The sequence below is a fragment of the Hemitrygon akajei genome, chromosome 29 (genome assembly GCF_048418815.1).
Source record: "Hemitrygon akajei chromosome 29, sHemAka1.3, whole genome shotgun sequence".
In the NCBI taxonomy this organism is placed as follows: Eukaryota; Metazoa; Chordata; class Chondrichthyes; order Myliobatiformes; family Dasyatidae; genus Hemitrygon; species Hemitrygon akajei.
Genome location: NC_133152.1, coordinates 21,122,757 through 21,149,065, shown reverse-complemented (window position 1 = coordinate 21,149,065; position 26,309 = coordinate 21,122,757). Strand labels below are relative to the sequence as shown.

The window sequence follows — 26,309 nt, the reverse complement described above, 5'->3', positions numbered from 1 at the left end:
CCAGAGCCATCATAAACTCCTTGTACATTAACACTTTAATTTCCAGGATCATTCTCGTGAACAACTTCTGGACATTCTCCAATGCCAGCACATCCTTTCTTAGATAAGGGGCCCATAACTGCTCATAATACTTAAAGTACAGTCTGGCAAAAGCCTTTTGAAACATCAGCATTACATTCTTGCTATTATATTCCAGTCCTCCTGAAATGAATGCTAACATTGCATTTGCCTACCTTACCACCAATTCAACTTGCAAGTTAACCTTTAGGGAATCTTGCACGAGGACTCTCAAGTCCCTTTGCATCTCTGATTTCTAAATTTGTTCTCCATTTAGAAAATAGTCTATGCCCTTATTCCTTGTACCCAAGTGTATGACCATGTACTTTCCTACACTGTATTTCACCTGCCACTTCTTTGCCTATTCTCCTAATCTACCTAAATCCTTCTACAGACTCCGTTTCCTCGACCTTACCTGCCCTTCCACCTATCTTTGTATTGTTTGCAAACTGGCTGTGAAGCTATCGAGTCCCGTTATCCAAAACATTGACATATACTGTGAAAAGAAGCAGTCCCAACGCTGGAACCTGTGGAAACACCTATGGCAGCCAACCAAAAAAGGCCCCTATTATACCTCCTGATGAAGGGTTTCGGCCCGAAACGTCATCACTACCTCCTCCCATAGATGCTGTCTGGCCTGCTGAGTTCTGCCAACATTTTGTGTTTTTTATTTATTTCCAGCATCTGCAGATTCACTCGTGTTCCCTATTATACCTCCTTGCCTCCTGCCAGACAGTCAATCTTCAGACCTGCTAGTATCTTTCCTGTAATACAATGGGTTCTTATCTTATTTAGCAGCCTCCTGTGTGGTATCTTGTGAAAATCCAAGTAAACAATATCCACTGACTTTCCATCTTCTATCCTGCCAGTCATTTCCTCAAAGAAATCGAACAAATTGGTCATGCAAGATTTTCCCTTAAGGGAAACCATATTGACTGGCCGATTTTATTAAGTGCTTCCAAGTACCCAGAAACATCATTCTTTATAATGGACTTCTTTTTTTCTTGCCAACATCTTACCAACTGCTGAAGTCAGGCTAATTAGACTATAATTTCCTTTCTTTTTCTTCCTTCCCTCTTTAAAGAGTAGAGTGACATTTTCCAGTCCTCTGGAACCATTCCAGAATCTAATGAAAGATGATTTCTAATGCCTCCACAATCTCTTCAGTTACTTCTTTCAGAACCCTGGGATACAGTCCATCTGGTCCAGGTGATTAATAAGAGCATAAAACTTGTGTGCAGTATTAAACTATTCGACCCATCGAGTCTGCTCTGCCATTTGATCATGACTGATCTACTTCCTTGTCAACCCTTTTCTCCTGCCTTCTCCCCATGGCCTTTCACACCTGACTAGTCAAGTACTTATCAACCTCTGACTTAAATACATCCAATGATCTGGCCTCCACGGTTGCCTGTGGCACTGAATTCCACAGATTCACCACCATCTGGCTGAAGAAATTCCTCCTCATTTCTAAATGGGCTTCCCTCTATTCTGAGGCTGTGCCCTCTGTGGACACAAGAGACACATCCTTTTCATGTCCACTCTATCTAGGCCTTTCGACATTCGATAGGTTTCAAGACCCCCCCCCCCCCCCCATTCTTCTGAATTTCAGCAAGTACAAGCCCAGAGCCATCAAACACTCCACATATAAGTATTTCATTCCTAGAATCATTTTCGTGAACCTCCTTTGAACTCTCTCCAACATCAGCACATCCTTTCTTGGATACGGTGCTCAAAACTGCTCACAATACTCCAAGTGAGGCCTCACCAGTGTCTTATAAAGCCTTAGCATTACATCCTTGCTTTTATATTGTAGTCCTCTCAAAATGAATACTAACATTGCTTTTGACTTTCACACCACTGACTTGACCTGCAAGTTAATCTTCAGAGAATCCTGCCTTCGAACCTTGCATCTTCCCAAGCGCCTTCTCTTTAATATTAGCAACTACACGCTGTTCTTTCCCCTTAAATTTTCAAATTTCTGGCATGCTGCTGGTTTCTTCCACTGTGAAGACAGATACAGAATTATTATTGAGTTTGTCTGCTACTTCTTCGTCCCCATTTCTGCCTCTCAAAGGTACATTTAATGTCGGAGAAATGTATACAATATGCATCCTGAAATGCTTTTTCTTCGCAACCATCCACGAAAACAGAGGAGTGCCCTCAAAGAATGAATAACAGTTAAATGTTAGAACCTCAGAGCTCCCCCCCCTCTCTCCCGCATGTAAGCAGTAGCAAGCAAAGATCCCCTCCCCCCACCCACCGGCAAAAAAGACTGCTCATTCACCCGGCATACGACATAGCACAGGCTCTGTCTCTTCCTAATAAGGGAGAAAGAAGTGTCTCCGTTTCACAGCGAGAGGGGAGACATAACAAACAACTCACTGGTTTATAATGTTAAAAGTCTGTTGCATTGCTTTTTCCGAGCTCTGTGCCCAAAGATCTCGGGTCTCCGGGCACACAGCCTTAGATCTTCCATCTCCCCCGACACACTGATCTCCTGCCTGGACCCCGACCTCCGATCCCCCCCCCATCTCCAGAGCCACGAAATCTCGAACTTCTGAAGGCGAGTGAAGCTTTTAGGCCGCGCCCTTGGCGTGCCAAATAACGGCCAGTCGTGAAACCCTGAGAGCAGGTCTCATTTCCGCAAAAAACCGTAGTCAGCGTGTGACTCCAGGTCAGGGTCTTCAAAAGAACCCTGAAAGGGAAATAAATAGAGCTATTAAAAGATGGAAATAGAGTTGTTTCCAAAGATGCAAGCAAAGGAGTCGCCGTTAGGCACCATTGTCTCCTCCTGAGGTCTCCAGTGTCATTTTCCAACAGTTCGATATCCACCCTCTTCTCTTTTACTCTTTATTTATTTTTTAAAAATCTTTTGGTATCCTCTTTTATATTATTGGCTAGCCTACTTTCATATTTCATCTTTTCTCTCCTTAGTGCTTTTATAGTTGCTTTTAGTTAGTTTTTAAAATCTTCTCAATCCTCTAGCTTCCTGCTAATTTTTCCTATATTACAGAACTGTGCAAAAGTCTTCAGCACCTAAGAACTTTGTACTGTATTTGTAGTGGATAGCGAGTTTATGAATCTTGTGGGAGTTGTGGGATGTTGGGAATGGTGAGAATGGAGCACCATGAGGGTGTGGGATAAATGGTGGAGGATGCGTGCCGGGTAGGGGGTGGCACAGGTGCAGACACACTCAGCCTTGAAACACCAAGCAAGATAATTTGATTCCAAACTATTGATTTATTGATCATTACAGATGCCTCTCTGGTGCTTCCAGCTCCCTCCCCTTTCCCTTCCCCCTTTCCCAACCATGCCCCCTTCCCACTCTCAGTCCACAATAGAAATCCATGTCAGAATCAGGTTTATCATCACTCAAATATGTTATGATTTTTTTATGTATTGCAGTACAGTGCCATACATAAAATTCTGCAAAACTAAATGAAAGTCTTAGGCACCATAGCTATATACAATTGTCTAAGACTTTTGCACAGTACTGTATACTCTTTTGCTTTTCATGGTGCCTTTGACTTGCCTTGTCAGCCACAGTTGTCACATCCTCTCTTTAGTATACAACTACTTGTTTGGGATGAATCTATCCTGCGCCTTCTGACTTGTTCCCACAAAATCCAGCCATTGTTGTTCTGCCGTCATCCCTACTAGTGTCCCCTTCCAATCAACTTTGGTGAGCTTTCTCATGCCTCTGTAGTTCCCTTTACTCCACTGCCATACTAATGTAACTGATTTTAGCTTCTCCCTCTCAAGGTGCAAAGTGAATTCTATCATATTATGATCACTGCCTCTTAGGGTGTACTTTTCCTTAATCAAATCTGGTTTATTACACAACACCCAATTTGGAATTGCCTTTTCTATAGTGGGCTCAGCCACAAACTGCTTCGAAAAGGCATCTCATAGACATTCTACAAAGTCTTTCTCTTAGAATCCGGTATCAATGTGATTTACCCGACCTACCTGTATATCGAAATCACCCTTGACTATCATAACATTGCCCTTTTTACATGCCTTTTCTTTCTTCTGTTGTAATCTGTACACCACATCCTGGTGCATATATGTGTATCTAGAAAATAAGTGAAGTCCCAACACTTAATTTTGCGGAACACTACTGATTATAGACCTCCAATCAGAATAATGCCTTTCCACTCCTGCCCGCTGTATTCGATTTTGAGACATGACCTCCTCCCTTAACAAACCCATGTTGTCACTCCCTAATAAGTCTGCTTTTCCAGATTCTGTATTGTATTCCATTGCCTTTTGCTGCTTTACAAATAGAAATCTTTATGTTCTCTGGATTAAGTTCTAACTTGCCACAGTTTTGATCCTGCAAGTGTAAAGCTTTCTCTTCCCTGTGAACTACAAGCCAATTTCTCTATCATCAGCAAACCTCTCTATAATATATATCTTTAAGTCCAAAGCATTAATATTATTATAAGTATAAGAGACACAGAAAGGAACTTAATGGAACTGAGCACAACCAGTGCTCATTTCCCTTCAGCCACTGAAATATCTTTAGGTCAAATTTGCCACCTTTCCTGGGATTCCATGAAGCTTTACCTGGCTGTCACGTGGAACCTTGTCAAAACCTCTCTAAAATCCCTTTAGACTATATCAAATAAAACTCAACTTTAAAAAATGCAGTTGAAAATCTGGTACAAAACCGGAAAATTTGGAAGCACTCAGCAGGTCAGCCAGCATCTGTGAAAAGATAATTAGCATAGGGGGTTGACCTGAAGTGTTAAATCTATTTCTCTCTGCACAAACAATGCTTGACCTGCTAGATTGCATTGAATAGGCTTTCCTTTTAACTTCAAAAGAAATTTATACAAAGTTACTCTCTACAGATTCATGCTGACAATACTTGATTAATCTGTGCCTTTCTAAGTGAAGGTTTATAATGGTCCTGTGAATTGATTTAAATTGTTCCACTCCATGAATTCCTTTTTGATAGTGCAGTCCATCTACAATTTATAATTCCACACAGCTTTAATTGAACCGTTCATTTGAACATGAACGAGTTTCCTCCCCACTCTTTCTTTCCTTTGAGCAATATTTAACTTTCTAAGCTGAGCTCAGTACCAGCTTGGATCTCAGTTTTGTGTATACAGATCTGTTTTACCATTGAAAGTGGGGATTTTCATTCAAAGGCTTAATGCATTTACAGCCAGTGTATGAAGAAACAATGCAGTCTTTAGTGGTTTTGTTATTAGATTAAAATTGTGCCATTTGCATGTTTTGCATAGCATGAGGTGATGTAGAGTTTCCAGTTGTTAGAATGCACTGACCTTTCTGTGGAACACTGGAAGCAACATTTCAAGAGTGAAGAATGTAAAATGGTTTTGTAGTTTCCAATATTTCTTGATTTTAAACACTGGCAAGTCAAGTGTGTAAGATCAAAATGCCATTTTTGGAGCATCGACCTTGTCATCCTTGAGGATAGTTTCGTCAGGGTGTTACATACCCTGTAACTGGGTGTCTTACCAGCAAAGATAGAAGTATCCGTTGGAGTCTGGTACTATTTTCAAAACAGTGTTTATTAGTAAAATATGCAAATCAATATCAACAATGCAAATATACAGATAATACACATTAGCAATACTAAACCTAAAAATGTGGGTATAATAATAATCAATAATAAACAAGCTCTATCGTTGTCTAGGGGATAATGAATTATCATGGGAAAGTATAAAGTTCAGTTCAGTTCATGTAGGCTGAGGTAGTTGTTGGTTCTTTTGTTGTAAAAGATCAAAACTAACCACAAACCAAGAAACTGCACTGCCCGAACCAAGAAAGGGGACTACATCAAGTATCACTTCAACACAACTCATATAAGCAACACCCACCACTGCTCCAGATTAGTGTGAAATTCTGTTCCTCAAACTTGTGGCCAGTTACCAGTTACCATTTATTGCAGAATAATAGTCACATTTATGTTCACCAGAAAAACATAGCTCCCGGCTTATTCTCTACCTTAGCCGGTGGACTTTCTGTACTGTCCCTACTGCCTTTCTGGTAACTCTTATTTGAGGAAAACTTTGTCTTGTGGGTTAGGGCATATTCATCTGCGAACCTGGCAAATTCCTCTTATTCGTCAGACTTATTCGTCTTCTCATTCAGATACATCCTGATATTATCCGAAATACAATCTTTAAATTTCTCAATCAGAATTAACTCTCTGAAATGATGGAAATCCTCCTCCACCTTTTCTGCAGCACACCAGCGATCCAAGAGCACACCCTTCTCATAGGCAAACTCTGCATACGTCTGATTCCACAGTTTCTTTAAATCTCTGAACTTTTGTCTATACGCTTCAGGTACCAACTCATAGGCCCGAAGGATAGCCTCTTTTACTTCCTCATAATCCTCAGACTCGTCCATGGACAATCCCGCATATGCCCGTTGAGCCTTCCCTTTTAATGCACTTTGTAACAACGCCACCCACTGATCTCTGGGCCACTTTTGATTCACTGCCACCTTTTCAAAATGCAAGAAGTAACTATCAACATCCGCCTCCTCAAACAGAGGTACTAACCTAAACTCCCTACTAACATTAAACTTCTCCTCTCGGTCTGCCCCGCTACCCACATGTTGCCATTTCTCCCTCTTGAACTGCCGTTGTTTTTCAGCTTCCTCCATCCTCCTTTCAGCTTTCCTTTCTTCCTCCTCTGCTTCCAGCTGTTTTAACCTAAGTTCATGCTCCCTCTGTTTCTCTTTCTCAACCAACTTTAATTTTTCTATCTCTAACTGAACCTCCCCCTCGGCTGGTTTCCTCTCAGGGAACAGGTCCAATTCATCTGGTGTGAACACACCCTTGGATACATAATGCTTAGCTATTTCTCTCTGTATATCCACCTTTCTCATCGATTTCACCTCTGGGAGATCTAATCGTTTCACAATATTCATCAATTCAGCCTTCCTGGCAACCTCTAATGCCCCCGCAGTCGGGTCTTTTAAAAATTTGACAATATCCATCTCTGCTGGTTTCCCGTCTGGTTACCCACGCAACCAGATCAAATAACGGACTTATAGCCTGATTCACTGGCCCCCCAATTTGGTATCAAATCCTGGACGAGCCCTCAATTTGTTACGTACCCCGTAACTGGGTGTCTTACCAGCAAGGATAGAAGTATCCATTGGAGTCTGGAACTATTTTCAAAACAGTGTTTATTAGTAAAATATACAAATCAATATCAACAATGCAAATATACAGATAATACACGTTAGCAATACTAAACCTAAAAGTGTGGGTATAATAATAATAATCAATAATAAACAAGCTCTATCATTGTCTAGGGGATAATGAATTATCATGGGAAAGTATAAAGTTCAGATCAGTTCATGTAGGCTGAGGTAGTTGTTAGTTCTTTTGTTGTAACCGTTGGAGTGGGGGAGAGAGAGAGAGAGAGCGAACAAACAGTGACAGCCAGTCAAACCTTCCTTTACATTCTTGATCCGTCGATGTGTTGTTGTGGCCATTCAGGTATGACCCCTCTCGCCTTTAGCTGGACCGTTCTTCTATGGTGGACTCGTCACCCAGGCAAGGGTGGACACACACACAAGCCCCCACCGGCCTCGCTATAAACACTGTGAGTTAAAATTGACCGATCCTTCGTTCGGTCTCCGATGCCCCCACACCTTCTCGTGGGTTCCAACACTTAAGCAGTGCTCGCTAGTGTGTCTCCTGGTGCATCTCTTGGTGTGTCTGAGGGGTATCTCCCCAGACCTCACTTTTATCCCTACTCACGGGGTCTCAGGTGTCAATCAGTTTTGAATGGCTTAGCCCATCAAACCAGCCCACTCTGGCTGTCCACTGAGGAATTTTAATGAACAGATAGTACCAAGTAAACAGCCCTCTCTGGAGCCATAAGTCTTTCAGGAGTCATAATGTGGTGGAACAACAAGTCTCTCTTTCCCAGTGTTATCTCTCCCTTGTCTGAAGCAAATGTTCCAGTCCCAGTATGTTTTTGTTCCATCTCTTTCTCTCTCATTAGCAGCATGGCAACAGTAACGGTTTGTAATTCTCCCAGGGGAGGGGACATGGACAACCCTACACCCTTCTGCCCATCAGAGTTGTTCATCCTTCGTAACAAGGGTTTGGATATAACGTTCAGCAGCGTAACTAAGTGTATCAAAAATGTTTTAATTTTATGTTGCATTTTTGTGATACTGTATTGTATTTTAAGAAACTCTCGTAAGCTGGACTGCCTGGTGACATCAGCACATAAATGAACCTGCAGACCAGATCATCCCTGGTTCTGTCTTATTCTCACTAGACTACCTTGAACAGGTTGCTTCTAGATAAGATTAGTGAGGAAAAAGATCAGCGATTCCTGGTTGCTGTTTAGTTGGCAGAGTACTTCTCAGACAAAAGGAATATTGAGCTCAGAAAACCTACACACTTGAATCTCGATGCAACAGTAAAATGTCCATACCTCCATTAAGTATTCTCTTAATACATCTAACTTCCAAATCTTAAAAACAGTTTTCTTTGGTTGAAATTAGTTTGGGCTAGAAGTGAAAGTGATGTGATTCATTGCTGTGGCAGGAGCTGGTAGGATGTTTAATGGTTATGTGTTCCTAACAGACTGGATCCTCAGAGAACTTTTGCTCCAGTTTTATCTTTGACCTTTCAAATAACAATGCTGAACTTAACTGAATTGTTATCACCAACACAAGAATTCTCTATCATCTGGCCAGCCTCGCTCTCAAGGCAGAATTTCACCATTATACTTAGGCTTGTTGGGCTTGCTACATATTGGCTAAGAAAAAATATGCAGTAAAATTGCTGGAAGAAAACATACTGTTCAAAAGTTGAATGAAATTTAATTCTTGTACAAGGGCTAGAAACATTTGTATTTAACTATCAGCTTTTAAAAAGAGGCATGGGGATGAGGTTGTTGAGCTTTAACAAGTGTTTGGTTTAAAAATAGAAATGGGAAATTCAAAACCAATTTGGGATGAGTAAAAAATTAGAATATTTAAGTTATTTGTTAACCTGTTTAGTGGAAATTCTTTAGTTTTCTGTGATTGCAGGCTTGTTTCAAGAATGATATGTTGTCCCCCATGTGCCAGCTTCAAAGACATCAAAGACTGCAGTTATTCTGGAGATGAGTTGTGGACAACTAAAGATTGTGATTCATGTGGGTACCAATGACAAATGTCAAATATAGAATGAAGTTCTGCAAGCAGGTTTTTGAAGAGTTGGGAAAGAGATTGAAAATGTGAAAGAGTGTCAGGTCTGTGGAATACATATGTTGCACTATGACAAGTCCAGGAGTTTCTAATAAACTGGATAACCACAGACTTACGATGCTGAGGCTTGAGCAGCACATTAAATCATTATAGTTCAACTGAGAAGCAGGAGTAGGACCTCAAAAGTTATAATTCACTGATTACTTTTGGTGCACCTCACTGCTGAGTAAAAAGAACAGTACAGAAAACTGTGTGACAAAGGTGAATGCATGAGGGAGGGCTTTGAATTTACATCAAATTCTGGGAATGTAGCAACTGTGTAGGTGGGATTGGCTACCCCTCATTGCATCAAGAACCAATATTCTCAGAGGCAGGTTTGCTATGGTTGTTACTGCAAGTTCTGAAAAATGTTAGGAAAGTACATGAGAGATTTTGGAAGGCAGGGCAATTAAAGCACATAAAATCAACAAAAGAGTCTTGTAAATATGAGGTGTTTGCAAGCAGTAAGTTGATCAACATTGATTGTATACAGAAAATGTAGTGCAAATGTTAGGATATTTGTTTTAAAGAAGGACTGAAGCTTGACCTAAAGAAAAGTAGGAGTGGCATACTCTGATTAGAGGCTTTTCAAAAGTAAAGAGAATGCCAATATTTGTTGAAGAAATTATCACCACTAAGAGGGATGGAATGTTAAACAGATAATCAAAACTAAAACAGTAAAAGAGCAGTCATGCTACCGTATTGTATTGTGGTCCTCCAAACTCTTTAAGGGGGATTAATCACAAATTTCCAGGCAAATATGTAAAAATGCACCAAAATGGTAAAGTGCTAATGGGAGGTGAAAATTGTATATTTTAATTGGTCAAGTAGTAATTGTGATATGGTCAGTATTTTTAAAAATATAGCAGACAATCAATTCTTAAATTCAGAAAAGATTTTCTTAGCAGATATGTAGCAAGCCTAACAAGGTTAAGTGGAATGGTGAAATTCTGCTTCGAGATTTCAGGGAAGAGGCTGGCCAGATTGGAAAGCATTTTAGTGTTAGTGCTAACAATTCACTTAGATTTGGCGTAGTTATTTAAGGAACAAAGATAAAGCAGGAGCAGAAGTCCTAAGTTAGGATATTGCCAATTTTACTAGACTGAAAAGTATTTAGCAAAGGTAGAGTGGAACTCATCACTTGTTGCTTTTGGGGTAATGAAGGGCCACACTGCCGTATTGCAATGTAACTATATTGAGAGCACTTGGATGCTGAAGTCTATGGGATAGAGGTGCAGGGGATTGGATAAGACAAAAAAATACATGTCATATCATACTTAGACAATCTGCCACATTTAATGAATATAGAAAAGAGTGAAACAGAAAAATACAGTAAATGGCAGAAATGAAGAAGTAATAGTGGGTAAAGTCTGAGAAAACAAAGATACTTAATGCATTCATGAAAAGCAAGAAGATGACAAAAGCAAAGAGGAGGCAGAGGTATAATCTGCATGTTGAGGTAGGGTTCCACCTGTCTCTTATGAAAGAGAATGAAACTTTCATTATAGAAGTGTATGAAATATTATATAAGAAAAGCATTGTGAAAGTAGTACTTTTGAGATGATCTCTGAAAGTTGGTAAGTTAGTGGCCCAAAATTAAATGTATCCCAATCTTTTAAGAGAAATGTGGAAGAAAACTGGAATTTTTGATCATAATTTTTCAATCTTCTCTGCCTACAAGAGGGTGACTGGAGGACTGTAATGAGCCATCTTTTAGAAAAGGAGGAAAGGGTAAACGGAATAAATAGAGGAATAAACTTCAGTAGTGGAGAAGTTTTCGTAATCATTTTGAGGGATAGTGCAAGCCTTTGCTTGGAAAGATTAACCTCAGATCTGGATTAGTCAAAGGAAAGCCTCATCTGATTAACATGTTTAAATTTTTTGAGGAAGTATCAAAGATGAGAGCATTTTGTTTGAAAATATCTGGATTTCATTAAAAGCTTTTGGCAAGTCCTGCAAAGTGAGCTGATTAAGGCAGAATCCTGTCATGCAAAATTGGGTCAGTGGCAGAAAGCAGGGGATAATGATTGCTTGTTTTTACCACTGGGTGCTTGTCTCCAGTGGAATTCCATGAAACTCCAAATTTGCTAGTTATTAATTATCTAGACAAATGAAGAAAAGATAGAGAAGCTTACAAATGATATAAAATGGTTGTGTAGTTTTTAGAAGAGGAGGAATGCTTCCGTCTTCAAGAGGATATAGATGATCTGGCCAGAAATGTACCACATGCAAATCAATTCAGAGGAGCCTGAAGTAATTTTGGAACCTGTAAAGAGCAAGTGATCTTGAAATGAATGGTTGGTATGAAGAAACAGGAGAAAGAGAGAAACTTGAACAATGTCCATAGATCTTTAAAGGGCACAATGCAACCAGCAGAGATGGTTAGTGAAGTATGCTCTCATTTAGAAACTGAGGCCTTCTGTTGGGCAGAGTTGGCTGTGGATTTTGTGTCCTGGCTGTCTGAGAGCAAGCTGTCGCCAGGCCACAGGCACCCTCTCTCCACGCAACTGATGAATCCAAAGGAATGGCAGAGACCAGTACAGTTTGGCACCAGCAGCGTCATTGGCGTTCTTAGTCAAGATTGAACTCAACGTACGATGGCTTTGGGGATTTCAGCTCCAGATTTTTTCTCGGTGTTTTCTCTCAAAGCCTTCCCCATGAGTGGGTACAGCCACAAGGCAGTGGTGGTTTGAGATGAGAGCTTTCCTTCTCTTAAATGAGCTGCCGACCATGACTGATGAGCCCCATCTGCCCGAAGCAACTGGTTTTGAGGTGCCAGTAACCTGCCTTTGCCTTTTCTCCTGTCAGTACAAACGGTTCCACAGGGTTTAGTAGCAAAGCCACACTTGAAGGCCAGGAGCTGGACTTGGTTGTCAGAGGCTATTTGAGATGTACGCCTAAATTCTCCCATTTAGAAAACAAGAACAGGAATGAATGCAGTGCTTTAGCCACAGAAGTAATGTACAGTATAACTCTGACATAGGAAAGGTATGATTGCACAGGAGAAGGTATGAGGATGTTGTCAGGTCTAGAAAGATTGGATCGGCTAAAATTGCTTCCTTTGGAACACTGGAGGTTAAGTGGAGAATTATCTAAAGTTTTTTAAATAGAGGAGCCACAATAGTATAAATAGAAAAGATCTAATTGCTAAATATCCGGACAAGGGGGTGTAGATTTGGAATAATTAGAAGGATTAGAGGGAAGATGAGGAAATACTTTTTCAAGCAGGTTGTGATGGGGATAGTGGGTAGGAGAAATTCTAAAATTATAGCCTGAAAGGATAAAACCATCTTTGTACTTAATAAGTGAATGTTTACTTGAAGAGTAGTAACCTACTGATCAAATGCTGCAAGTAGGATTGGGTCATGTAGCCAGCGTGGATGTAATGGACTAAAATGCTGTAATTTTTTGATTAGGGTACAGTCCTGCCTAACCTGATAATACTATTTTCTCTCATCATATTTTTCTCAGTTGGGTGGGTTTTGGTTTTTATCAGAGCCAAAACCTAGACTAATGTTGGGAAGGAGCTGTCTACTGTTATGCTGATCTTGGGTCCATTGTCGTTGGAAGGTGATGCCAGGGTGAAGGACATCAATTAAAGTAGATCATATATAGTGGGTCATTTTCAATGGCGTTCTAAATTTGTTTCCTGTGAAATCAGCAGATCTCTCTTACTCTCTGCTCACCGATGTACTGACACTTTCAGATCAAGATTTTGTTTGTCCGTACTTTTGCCATTTCTATTTTGTGAGCAGCAGTGGGGAGTAATCTTACTCAGAACTGTTTACATCTGTTTGATATTTCCTCCAATTTTTAGCTCACTTCATTAAAAATAATAGGAATTATCCAGCTTATACAGGCTACAGTTACACTGTAAGTTGATGCTCTGACTCTTCTGATTGTCCAAAGCCTTTCATCAGTTGGAAGGTGCAAGAAATAAATGTGATGGAATAATTTCCACTTACCTGGATGATTGTAACTCCAGCAGTACTTGAAGCTTGACTTAGACAACTGCCCACTGCATAGCATCCTAACCACCATCTTAACCAATCACTCATTCCACAACTGGTGCTTCTTGTGCCATCTCTTTTACAGGGACTGCAGCTGCTTGACAAATTTCTTTCTCTCCCATTCTGCCACCTAAAGTTCCTAAGTCACATACCAACCTGACATTGAAATGTATTACTGTTGCTACATTCTTCCTGGGTTCAAATCTGAAACTCCTTACCTTCTGTAGGGATTCTTTTATTGCAAGTTCAGAAAAGGGATTCACTGCCAATTTGTCAGAGCCTCTAGCTGTAAATAGTAACTGATGGCTTGACTAGGGACGTCATGATTCTGTAAACTGGATACTTGCAGATTTAATCTTATGATACATTATTTTTTTAACTCCATTGCATTCTATTATTATTTACTTGTTCTCGCCTTTCATGAGTCTTTTGTGCAGTGATATTTTCACTGGTTGTGGAGAAAATGTTCTGTGCAGATTCAGGGTGATTACTTAAAAGATTGTTTTGATGTGGAGCTATAGAGCACTATGGCACAGAAATAGTCCCTTCAACCCACCCGCACATGCACTGTGTGAGTGAAGTTGTTCCCCCTCAGGTTCCCCTTAAATATTTCATCTTTCATCCTTAACCTATAACCTCAAATTCTAGTCTCACCCAGTATCAGCAGAAAAAGCCTGGTTGCGTTTGCACTATCTATACCCAACCCTAATTTGCCTCAAACAGCAATCACCTTCTCCGCTGTAATCTGTATACAGTCCATTATCTCATTGCTGTTTTGCCTCAGTTATATAGTCTCTGTGTCCATCTAAATGCAAAAATTCTACTTAAGAGCTCCCCCATCTCTTTAGGCCCCACACGTAATGGACCGTGCTGATCTTCTGCATTAATTCTGCAATTTTCTGCAGATCAATATCTGCAGTTTTGAAACTTTGGCTTTTAACAGGGTATTTTTAAGTTTAAAAAGTCCATGGGTCAAAGGATCAAAGTTTAATTTATTATCAAAGTATGTATGTGGTATACAACCCTGAGATTCTTCTCCAGATAGCCACAAAACCAAGAAAAAGTTCGGAGAGAAACAGCAAACCCCTACCCCTGCACAAAAAAGAATGGCAACGCAATCATCAACCCCCAAACACCTCTTCCCCCACACGAAATGCAACAAGAACAGTTGCCTCCAAATCCCCCTCTCCTTGCACAAAAAGCTAACCCAAAAAAAGCACCAAGAACATTGTCCTTCAGACTTCCCTCCCCTGCAAGAAGCACATCAAGAATGTTGACCCCCCCCAAATCCCCCTTCCCTTCACAAAAAAAGAAAGAATGGGCAAAAGCACAATATAAAACACCTATAAGACTGAAAAAGAGTCCATAGTCCAAATCTATATACTCAGAAAACCTCGGTAACATCCTCTGGGCAGAGCGACAGGCTCCATGCTCCGGCAGCAGAGCGATCCCACCAGCGATCAGAAGGCAGGCAGCCGGCGCTTACCCTCCGCCTCAATGTTTCAATCTTCCTAGTCACTTTAATCAGGGAAATGGAGTCTAACATCAGCTTGCGCCCTCACCTCGAGGCTCACACTCATTGCCTCCCAGAATCCCCTTGGCTGACAGCAAAGCGCTGGATCATCTAAAGGATCTCCAAGCTGCAAATCACAGGCTCCAACAGTTCCAGACACATATTCCAGATGAAAAACAGATGTAAAGGACATAAAGGAAGTGGAATAAAAAGTGTTGTGGTCAATCCAGAAGATGGTGACTGAGGGAACGTTGTGTGCAGGGACCATATTGGCCAGAGGCTACAATTTACAGCTGCTTTGAGAGCCTAAACTTTGACAGCCTGATTGAAGTAATTGTGGAATCAGAATCAGTAGTAACCCATCGGTTAATAACGCATAGGGATGATTGATAAGTTCGTAGCCCAAGGTAGAAAGAGATGTGTTATTAACTTTAAACTTTCTGCATAATCACTCAAAGAGTTGACCTGCATGTGCATGTAATGAGAGCTGTATAACTCATCTCCTTCTACCTTAGGCCACGATCTTATCAATCACCCCTGCTATGGACACTTTCTGGAGATCCAAGACCCATATGCTCCACGACCGCTGGACTAAGTGTGTAAATGTAGGAGGGGACTATGTTGAAAAATAAATGTGCTAGGGTTTCTAAAATTGACTCCTACTACCATAGGCCACAAACTTATCAATCACCCCTCGTATTTCCCAGTTATGAAATTTAATTTCATAAACTAAATTTAATGTATTTTATGACACATGCCATTGATAATAAACCTGATTCTGATTCACAATCACACTTGTCGTTCACATCACCATTTAGTCAGATTTTCAGTAAAGCATACCCAATGACACCAATTCCTCCAAGCCATATATTCTTTGTGTATGTAATCTCAAAAACAGATGCATTATAACTTCCATGTAATTTCTGATCTAGAATGCAAAGTCATAATCCTTCTGCGTTGCTGCTTCAATGATCTTGGTTAGAGTGATAGATAGCTTGAACATAAGCCAATGTACAGGTCACTGAATGATGGTTAGGATTGAGAATCCAAGAGGAAAAGGTGGGACAAATGAAATATGGTTAGTATACTTGACGGAGGAGATTTTTAAAAAAATGAATGCTGATGGTTTATGCTCATTGCAGTGCGAGAGCCTGTTGGCACTTTGATCATCTGGGCATTGAATGGGGCATTAGACCACACATTTCTCCAATGGATTGCATCTTAGAAGGAAGAAGAAATGAATTTCTTGAAAAAGAAATAAAACCAGTGCTGGAAATACTTAGCAGGCTGGGCAGCATCTCTGGAGAGTAAAATAACTTCTCTAGAGAGCAGGGAATCCGAAATTTTTTTATGCCATGGACCCTGACTGTTAACCAAGGGGCTCCGTGGATCCTAGGTTGGGAACCCCTGCTCTCGAGAGTTAAACAATTTCAAGTCCACGAAGAGTCATAAACCTGAGGGATTAAATGTTTCTCTTTCCACAGATGCTGCCTGTTCTGAGTATTTCCAGCATTTTCTTTGTATTTCTTTTGTTTTTGCTGTCCCCTTACAATTAAATGTACATAGAGGAGTGTGGCACAGTAACAAGCTTTTCCAAATATGAATAAGTCCTGTTCCTAAGAACCATCTCTGATAATTTCCCTACCATGGATGCAAAGCTCACTGGCGTGAAATTTTCTGGATCATTCCTGTTGCCCTCTTTAAACAATAGAACAACATTGGCTTTTCTCCTAGGAACTTGCCTCAGGCTAAAGAAGATATAAAAATCTCAGTCAAAACCCCAGCAATCTCCCTATTGTTCACTTAGTATCCCGGGGTTTGTAACATCAGGCCTTAACGACTTGATGTTTTTCAAGCAGTCCGACAGCATGACGTATGATTCTTTTGTGTTTCTTTGTGGCTGCCTGCAAGAAGATGAATCTCAAGGTTGTATGTGGTATATGTACTTTGATAATACATTTGAACTTTGAACTTTCTGTTGGCATGCCTTAAAATATCAGCACACCCCTTTCTAGTCTTTATCATCATCCATATCCTTGATGAATGCTGATGCAAAGTACTCATTCTCACCCACTTTCTCCAGCCCACACCTTTGTCCTTGAGTGGCTTTATCTTACCTTCTTGCTCCTAATATTTGTATAAAATGCCTTGAGGTTCTCCTAATTCTACATGCCAAGGACACTTTGTCACCTTTTAGCCCTGCTACTTTAAGTTCTTTCCTGCTTCCTTTAAGTTTATGTGACTTAAAATACCTCAATTTTGCATATAGGAGGAGAGATTTTGTTTTTCTGTATAAAATAAGAAACAAATAGACTAAGTTGCTTGCTCTGACAGTTTCTTAATGGGTTGAGTATAATCACAGTGTAGAGTCCTCACACACAGTGAGCACCTAATAATAGACTTCTTTGAGCGTGGCTTGTTTATTGTAAGAATGAACCTGACATATCCCTCCCAAAAACTGGAGCTGCAAGGTCAAATATAATTTGATGAATAATGTAAGCGTATTTATAGCTACGTTGGACATCATGTCGAAAGGTTTTTAATGACCCCCAGGAATTGAGGGTGAACTAGATTTTAGCTCATTTGACCTTTCCTTAGTCACCCTGAATGTGCAAGGTGAAGTTTATATAAAATATTGAAAAACCAGATTTATCACTTATGATAGGTATCTTATTAAAATGTATTAGTGTGGCGTGAGTAGAGGTCCTGTTAAAATCTGTGATGGGTTGGATTTGAAGGGTTCCTTTAAATATTTCAAACTGTTAACTGTCACTCCAGCTATGTGAAATCATTCAATTTTATTGTAACTGCAATATAATTTAAAAGTGTTAAATAGCTGGTGTTGCAGAAACACAAAACTCAGTCCATCCTTTTGTTTCATATTATAACTTTTTACTGTGCTTTTGCTCTGCAGGGCACCATGCAGGAATGAACCAGCAACACATGATGTCGCCTTCCAGCTTTCCAATGCACAGACCGATGTCTCAACATCACAACCCTCCAGACGATATCCAGGATGATTTTGACTGGGATTCCATTGTCTAATTTGCCTGTCATTGTGACTCGGATGTTCTTTTAGCTTCTTGCTTATTTGTGTCGGCCATTGCTGGCCACAATCGCTGGACTGCTGCCTGGACACGGCCCCACCACCACTCTGCAAGAGAGCTGTACTTTTTTTTGAGGGGGGTGGGTGGGGAATATGCCCTCAGCTTGCAGTCACTACCGAAATGTGGAGATAGCTGTTGGCCCCTCAGCGGTGGAGCAGCGGTAACAAGCAATGAAGCTTTTTCTGACTCTGAACAGATTTTTTTTTCATTTTTTTAAATCAAAGGGGTGTGTTAAGGGTTGGTATCTGAGCACTGCTCATGTGAATGATGTGGCTTGGATGTGATCTAAGGTTCTGGAAGGATGGTACATTCAGTGCAGAGATTCTCTCCTGTGTGTGGTTTTATTTGGAGGAAGCACTCCAATAGGAAGAAATGCACACGGATAGGGGATCAGAAAGCTGGCTTCTGGATGGTTTCTCCAAGAAGAAGCCAAGGGTGCTGTCAGTAGTTGGGAGGGGAATATTTTACAAAATGAGTTTCTTTTAAGAGAATTTTGACTAAATATGGTGCTGCAGAAAAACCTCTCAATTTTCTGTTGAAAATCCAGTTGCTGTACCAGGATTAGTATTGAAGAAAATACTAGGGTAACTGGGGAAAGTGTTCTAACGCTCCAAAGATTGCCTTGCTTTGGCTTGCATTATCTTTGAATCTTCAGCTTTTGTGCATACAACACCAGCTTTCCAAGTCTGAACTGTTGGGATTCTCCCCAGAGATCCCACCTGGATGCTTATTAATGAGGCTACTACATCTCACCAGAAAGGTAGCACAAAATTCAGGTTTTCAAGTACCATGTGCCAAGTGTTGATGTGGTTTTTGTTGGCATCCCAGTGATAAATGTAGTTTTGTGATGGCAAAGGAGTCTGTCCCTCTTTGACTGGTAGTGGCTATAATCCAATGAAGTATCCTGAGATGAATGTTCAGCAACTTCTGGTGAATTTGTGTCTCCAAGTCGCACATAGTAAAATATAAAGGAGTGAAGCACAGATTACAGAATACATGCACGGTGCAATCTTATAAAATGTTAACCATCCCTTTTGCTTTACCAAAAGTTATATGATCATAGTAATAGCTAAACTGGTTACTGCCTTCCTCTTTCCTCTGGCCAAGGTGGAAAAGGCTGCAGTGCATTGCATCCTGTCGAGGGATGCTGCAGGGGAAGTATATTAACCGATAATGCATTTGTCAGCTTTGCATGTTCAGTGGTGGGGAAATGAGAATTTCATTATAGGAACCCCATTCTGCTTTTAATACTTGTGTTGCATCCTTTTTCACTTTTTTTTTTGATTTTAATGAATTGGAGCTTCTATATATGCACTTTCTGGGGCTGTGCCTACTTGATTATTTCCATCCCCTTTTGTTTAAAAAAAAGAATCATTACACCATCAAGTAGTGCTTTCAGACTTCAATACTGATATATGGGTGCATAGCCTTTTTTGTTTTACACTTTAAATTGTGATTCAAGTCAAATCCATGCCTGTCTTAAGATTGGGGCAGTAAGAACTTAGTAATAACTTATTGAATGAGTGCTCCCTAGCTGAACATTTGTTCTTGCTAGTGCATGGTTTTCTTTTGCTTTCCAGCTTCTTATTTTTTCTGTTTGTTTCATTTAATGCCCTCTATTGAGCCAGTGATTAAGTGTGTTTTATTATGTTACATTTTGTAAACATGGTGATCCAGGAGTAAAAGATGTCAAAATAGACCAGGCACACTATTGCCCTAATTTTGTCACCAGAGGCTGCTGGGAAATTATGGCTATTTAATGGCAGAGTTTACCTACTGCACGAACTTGATTTACTGATTTTTTTTTAAGGTGTATTAGACTTGAGAGTTGGTAGTTCATGATACCAATACAGTGATTTTGCTCACTGGAGCATTAAACTTGGTCGTTTTCTGGCCTGATTCAAGACGAGGAATGGCATGAATCCTGATGTGTACCACTGAGCAGGGATTTGACTTGGGTCATTAATTCTGCCTATAAAATTTTTTCCTCTTTAGAAGTGCTGTGATTCCCTGGAAGTCGTGTTGCAAAAAAAAAATACTTCAAAGCATTTTGTGATCAATAATGAAAACACCATTTTACTTGAATTTTCCCACTCAAGTTAAACAGTGTAATTACTTCTGCACAAGTCAAGTGAGCTGCACAAGTGCTTTTTTTTAAGTTATACTAGTTGCAATTTCTGCAATCTTAAGCTCTTCATTTGAAATAATTTTACTTTTTATCTGGCACCTTTGGAAAGTTCTGACTGGCCTTGTGAGCAATGCAGGTTAATTCTCTCAGCAAATCTTAGTTCTTCCTTCAATTTCACCAGTATTTGCCTGATGGTTTTCACCTCTATTCTTATAATCCTGTTCCAGTGGCAAAATGGTGGGATTTGGGGGTGATTTTAGGGGGGATGGGGTCCTGTTAAAGAGAGAAGCATTAACATATAACTCAAAAAGTTTGGCTATAAGATTTTTATTTCTTTACTTTTCTTTATTGTTATCTGCTCTGGAGGCTCGCCGTTGTACCCTTTGGCATTTGGAAATAGAAGTATAACCTGCTTTAATTCAATCAAGGAGAACTTAAACTACTTCAGTGCAATTAACAAGAGCTTATTGTTTATAGACTTCTAGGTTATGCAGGTCAAGGTTTGTGTGTCATTACTATATAATCAGGATTTAGCAGTTATTACTGAAATGTTTTGTCTTCTCTCACATGACTACTGAATAAGCAGAAGGAAAAGGGGAAACTCAAATATTAGGAAATGTGCAGCATTTGAAGAGAAAAGTAGGTAAATGCTCCATTTGTGAACCCTCACTAATTTTTTGATCAAGCAATGTTATTCTCATGGAAGGTCTCACTTAACCTCTCTTTTTGTTTCATGTGGGCCTTCACAATCAGTTGAAGCATTTTCTGCTTTTTAACTTTTATATTGGTACCTAATGAAGTAAACCCAAGTAGATTGAGTATTAGCTGGAGATGTGAAATAAATACATTTCCTTAAGCACAAACAGTGCTCACTTGATTCTCTTGAGTCGTGTGGCTGACCTCTTCAGCTGAAATTGCAATTTTTATGAAAGCACAGTTTCACTGCCACAAGAAGCCCTCTAGTATCCTCTCTAATTGGACCCTGCAGCTGAGACACGGATAACTGGCAGTTGTAATTGCTGTGGGTTGCCATTATGTTCTCCCTCAACGTCTTCACATGCACCATTTTTGCTTAAATAGTGGTACACTACTGGATAGTGATCAGGAGCAGAAACCCTAGAATTTTTTTTCAGGCCCTCCCTCCTCTTACCACCACACATACACATCATTTGCGATCCTCACAGAGATCAGCAAAAACTAGAGGTGAGTTGGTTTGGAGGCAGGGTGGTGGCAGAATTGTATAGTATTAAAACTGGCCATTTATTAAGCACAACTACAACAAAATATCCATAAAAATGTGCATTTAAGCCCAGTTAGCATTTAGCACTTTAGCTTCAGGGTAAGGATACTGAGTTTGCAGTAAGGAATTAAAACAAAAAAAGAATATTTAACTAAATGGTATAAGCCTGCTGTGCAATGGCAAGGTATACTGAAGTGGAGGAGTCAGCTGGTGCACTTTGTATTTAAAGTTAATGAAAGTTTTGGGAGGAGGAAAAAGATTGATGTTGAATTTTGCATTGCAAACATCAATAATTTTTTCTCCAGTTTTGCTAATAAGCTAAATTTGAAGTATAGATCTATTACATAAAGTCTGGATCCAACCCTTTCTGCTGCTTGATTTTGTTCCTAATATTGTCAAGTTTCAGCTACTATAGTAATTATTTTTCTTTACCATAATACTTTTCTGGAAATCTCCTTGTGCTGTAAAGTTACTGCTGTGCTTTGACAGATTGAATAGGACTAGAGTTTGAATTGCAACTACAAGAAAGTAGTTTTTTTTAAGAATAGCAGTCAAACAAAATCTTTTGCCAAAGATTCCAAGCTATGTCCTAATTTGTAAATAAATCAAACTGGAGCATTTGTGTAACTTTTTACAGAATTTAATAATTAAAATTGTATTTGATAAGCCAAAACTGAAGTTTTTATAATAGTGCGATCTAGCTACTCAAAATACAATGCAGGGGAAAGCAATGCCACCAGCTGGCGACAAGATGCGTGCCACAGTTCCTTTGCAGGAAAGTAGATGTTAAATTCAGCCCTTGGAGGAGTGTTACTGAAATAATGAGACACTTTCTTAATTGTCAAGATCTTAACCCCTACATAAGATATTTCACTACTTTATATGAATTGTAAATCAGAAATTTGACTTTTAAGATTTTGCATTTAGATCTTGATGACAGGGCAGGTACAAGTCAGATTTAAATTTTTTTTGTTCCACTTTTATGAAATTTTAGCCCATTAAAATAAGGCCCAGTTTGCAGTGTAAGTACCTGCTTAAAGTTAGTTGTTCAGAGTATGTACCTACAATTCTGAAAAAGTTGCTTATGCTTGTATTGTGATTGGTTCCTAATTTTGTCAATTTACAGCTACTCTCATTATACTTATTAAAGTAAGTACTTTACAGCATGAGGAGATTAGCAGAAAAGTTACCGCTGAGCTTTGACAAATTGAGTAGAAATCAATTCTCAAAAATAATGTTGGTCAGAGTCACCTTGCCTGCTTCCGGATCGTAGCAGGATGTTTTTTGGGTCTTGGCTGACATTGGGTGAGGTGATTTTATATTTGGATGGATAGAATTGTGAAGATATTTTTTCAACTGCTCTTTCTCTCTGAAACCGAGATTAGTAAAATTTCCAGGATGAGTTAGTTTACATGGATTTAAAATTTCCTCAGCGATACACTTATGCTACTTTGAAGAAATCTGCTTGGCTCTGAAACTAATTAATGATTAGTTTCTCAGGGGGATTTTGAAGAATTAATTGGTATTGGTTCCCTCTCTTTACTGTTACTTTGCAAATATAAATCTTAACTGCAAAAATTTCCATTCTCTTGTGCGTAGCTAAAGCAATTTGTTTCTTATTTTCCTTTCTGCCCTGCAGCTGTTTATCTCTGCACTGCCTTCTACACTCTTGATCAACTCTTCTCTCCCCTTTCTATGGTTCCATTTTGTAATTAATCAGCTTTGTAGTTTCTGAAGGCGTAGCTTTTATGAAAGAAATTTTGACACTTTTAGTAAATTTCTGAATGTCAAGTCTATATATGTATTAATAAAATAGAGTAGAGCTAATGTAAACTCACCTAACTCCACAATACAGTTAACATCGGAAAAATGCTACCGCGTCTTGCTCCTGAGCTCCCTGATTCCTGCATATTAAAACAATTTTTTAAAGAAATTACTTTTTTATTGTAGGAGCTGCCAATTGTCTGGGCAAATTATTTCAATTAATCCTGTTTAGATTTTAGATTAAATTATAGAATTAACTATGAGAAGCTCATTTCTGAGAGGGATTGGTGTGCTGAATAGCTTTTTTTTCCTTCCTGTAACAGCATTTATCTTCACATCTATCACTCAAAACCTGCAGTGTAAAGCAGGCATGGGCTTTGACTCACTGGATGTGCTTTGCCTGCTTTTGGGAGGCAAGAGATAACATCAGACATTGGGTAGTGCCTGATATCTAATTTTAAGAGTCATGCCATTGGCTGGATCCCATTGTTTACAAATGTTGGCATACTTTAAAACCCCAGTTAGTTTGTGTCATTTTAAATGGATTTACATTAAAATGACCAATATGTTGTGAATGTTTTTTTAAAATATATATATATTTTTTGAAGTTTAGCTTTTATGAGAAAGATGCCAGCTTAACCTGAATACTGTTGGATTGTTTAGAACATCCACTATTTTTAAAAAAAAAATGAAAGTTGTAGAAGTATTCAAGATCTATTAGTTTAAAAGTCAGTGCAAGAAAGTACTGATCAGTCCCTCGATCAGTGTGCTTGAGTTACAAAGTAAAGGGCTAAATAAACCCTCTCTACACACAGTTTAGATCCCCATGGAAATTAATCAGTTTGTTTTGCAGTCTGCACTGTTAAGAAATTTTTTATGCATGTAGTGTTGCGTTCTTGCTGTTTTAAAAGAGAATAAAATGCAAATAGTTTCAAAAATATATTTACGGAATAATCTAAGTAGCAGAAGGCAGCAGCACATCAGAAATTTTAATGCTGCTCTATTTGACAGGTCTGCCATAAAGGGCAGCCTACTTTGTAATACAGTATGTAGGATTATAAATATTACTGACCACCTTTAAAAGGTGGATTCTATTTTTAATAAAACATTAATAATCACAAAATTGATACAGATATATAATATGTAGGTTAGCCTATACCCTTTTAAAGAAAACATTTAATTGACTGTCATTGTAGATTGAGGCTTCCCTTGATAAGGAGTGGGGTGGGGGGGGGGAATGCTCCACTACAGTTAGGGGACAGCAATTATGTCAAAAGCAAAGACATGGGCTTGTTTATCTAGTAAAAAGTTTCTGGGTCCTGTCGCTTGGACTTGCTTGTCTTTGTTGGGTGATTGCAGCCATTCCTCAGGCAACTGGTGGTTTGATGATTAATGAGGGCAGGAGGGAGGGAGAATGAAGGAAAACAAAAACCTTTTGTGTTTGATTTCAGGCCACAACAGAGTAATTGGCAAGGTAAATAAGCCCTTGAGGAAAGCAAGAGGGAGAAACCAAATTGAAATACAATAACTATTCTCAGACTGAGCATTGCTAAAGGTATACGACTTGGGAGAGCCAATCTATATGAAAGCCATCTTCAAAAAAAATTCTTGAATGCAGGAGTGGAGAGGGAGACTCCAAATGTTCACTTTCACAGAAGAATGAAGTAAATTTTAAAAGAAAGTGTGATAATTACCATTAACAGTTGGCAGAATCACTACATTAGTGACTGCTGCTGTTGGAGCACAACTTCAACTCGTATATGGGGCGGGGGGCACTTGTGGAGGGAAAGTGTAGTTGGTAAAGGAATGTTTGCTGTGTGAATTCAAAATTAGATTATTCATTTACAGTGCTATGGATAAAACCAGGGATCTTACTCTTCAAGTAAGGCAACCCCTATTTTTGTATTCCTTACTTTCTGAATGTTGAAACATTCAAAAGGTATTAGCAAGGTTGGATTCCTCTGTTCCAAAAATCCTGATGAATAATTTTCATTTGTATTCTTTTGACCTGTTGTACATTTAAATGAGAGAGAAAAAATGTCCCTAGCACCTCTATAGTTGAAAATGCATATTCAGAGTTTGAAATCAACTTTGTTCACAGTGTGCTGGAACCCAGCAGTGGTAGCTGTTGTGACGACAGAGGGTCATAATCCCTCTGAGGATTTTTTTCTTTTTTGACTGTTGTAAATGTATTTTTTGTTAATTCATGACTGCCTCTAGCAGCATGGACAGATTCGTTGCAGGCACCAAATATTTTTTAAAAATCAATTAGAATTTGAATTTCCTGATAATTACTCATTGAAGTCTCGGACAGATACTATTTTCTTCATGAGGTTTTGTTGGAACAGGAGTCTGAACCTCTTTGGAGTTGGCTTATCTTCACTTGTATGCACTGCCATTGTCTTATGTGAAAGCTCCCTATGTATTTGCAGTAAAGAGGAAAAGAGGATACTTTGGCAGTTTTTGAATATGGGCTACAAGCAGGAGGAAAATCAACGTTTTTCCAGCATAACAAAAGCAATGTTGGCTTTTGTGGCACATTAAAAAAAATGAATAAAAAAGTGTTGTGGTGTTTATGTGCTTAATTGTAAATATATTTGTCTTTGAAATTGTCCTTTTATTTTTTGGGGTGGGAAGGGGGAAATGGCAGAGACCAGGGTTTTATTCTATAAAGGAATACAGAGTATTTTGATATTGTGCATTCCAAGGGTGATGTGTACATATATATGATGTATATAATGATGAAATCATTATCATTTTGTGCAGCACCAGCTCTTCTCTGTACTGCTGTTCTACAGTCAGTGTTCCAGTGTTTGTATTTTTTTTGTTACTGCACGTTTTATTAATCCTAGCTGAAAGAGAAATGCACAACTATCCTTTGTATCAGTTTACTGCTGTAAAATACTACCAAATGTCATTAGTTGTTGCTGCCAGTCGTGATATGCATGGATGGCACTTATAATAAATGCTATAGCTTCAGTTGTGTTAATGGCTTCTCTTTTAATGAGATGTAATCAAATTTGCAATAGCAGAGACTGCGTGTGCACCAAACTAACCGTGTGGAGTCTGTGTGTGCATCTAATACTTTGTGTGTAGCATTGATTTTTTTACAAGAAATCCAGACTGACAGCTGTACATAGACAAAGCTTGTACTTAAATATGGCTCTCAACGTAAAAGAACACAAAAAAAAGTCAATGTTGGAAAGAAAAATTAAAGCTAGGGAATTGTTTTTCTCTGGAAGGT

At 39.2% G+C, this 26,309-nt stretch overlaps 1 protein-coding gene across 1 annotated transcript in view; it reads left to right on the top strand.

The window, feature by feature from the left end:
* foxj3 (forkhead box J3) overlaps nt 1-26,044 on the top strand; it is a 144,728-nt gene extending 118,684 nt beyond the window's left edge. The window contains 1 exon segment of the mRNA XM_073031797.1: nt 17,741-26,044. Coding sequence (XP_072887898.1) covers nt 17,741-17,871 — 131 coding nt within the window. The 3' untranslated portion in view covers nt 17,872-26,044.
* Nucleotides 26,045-26,309: the final 265 nt, after the last annotated feature.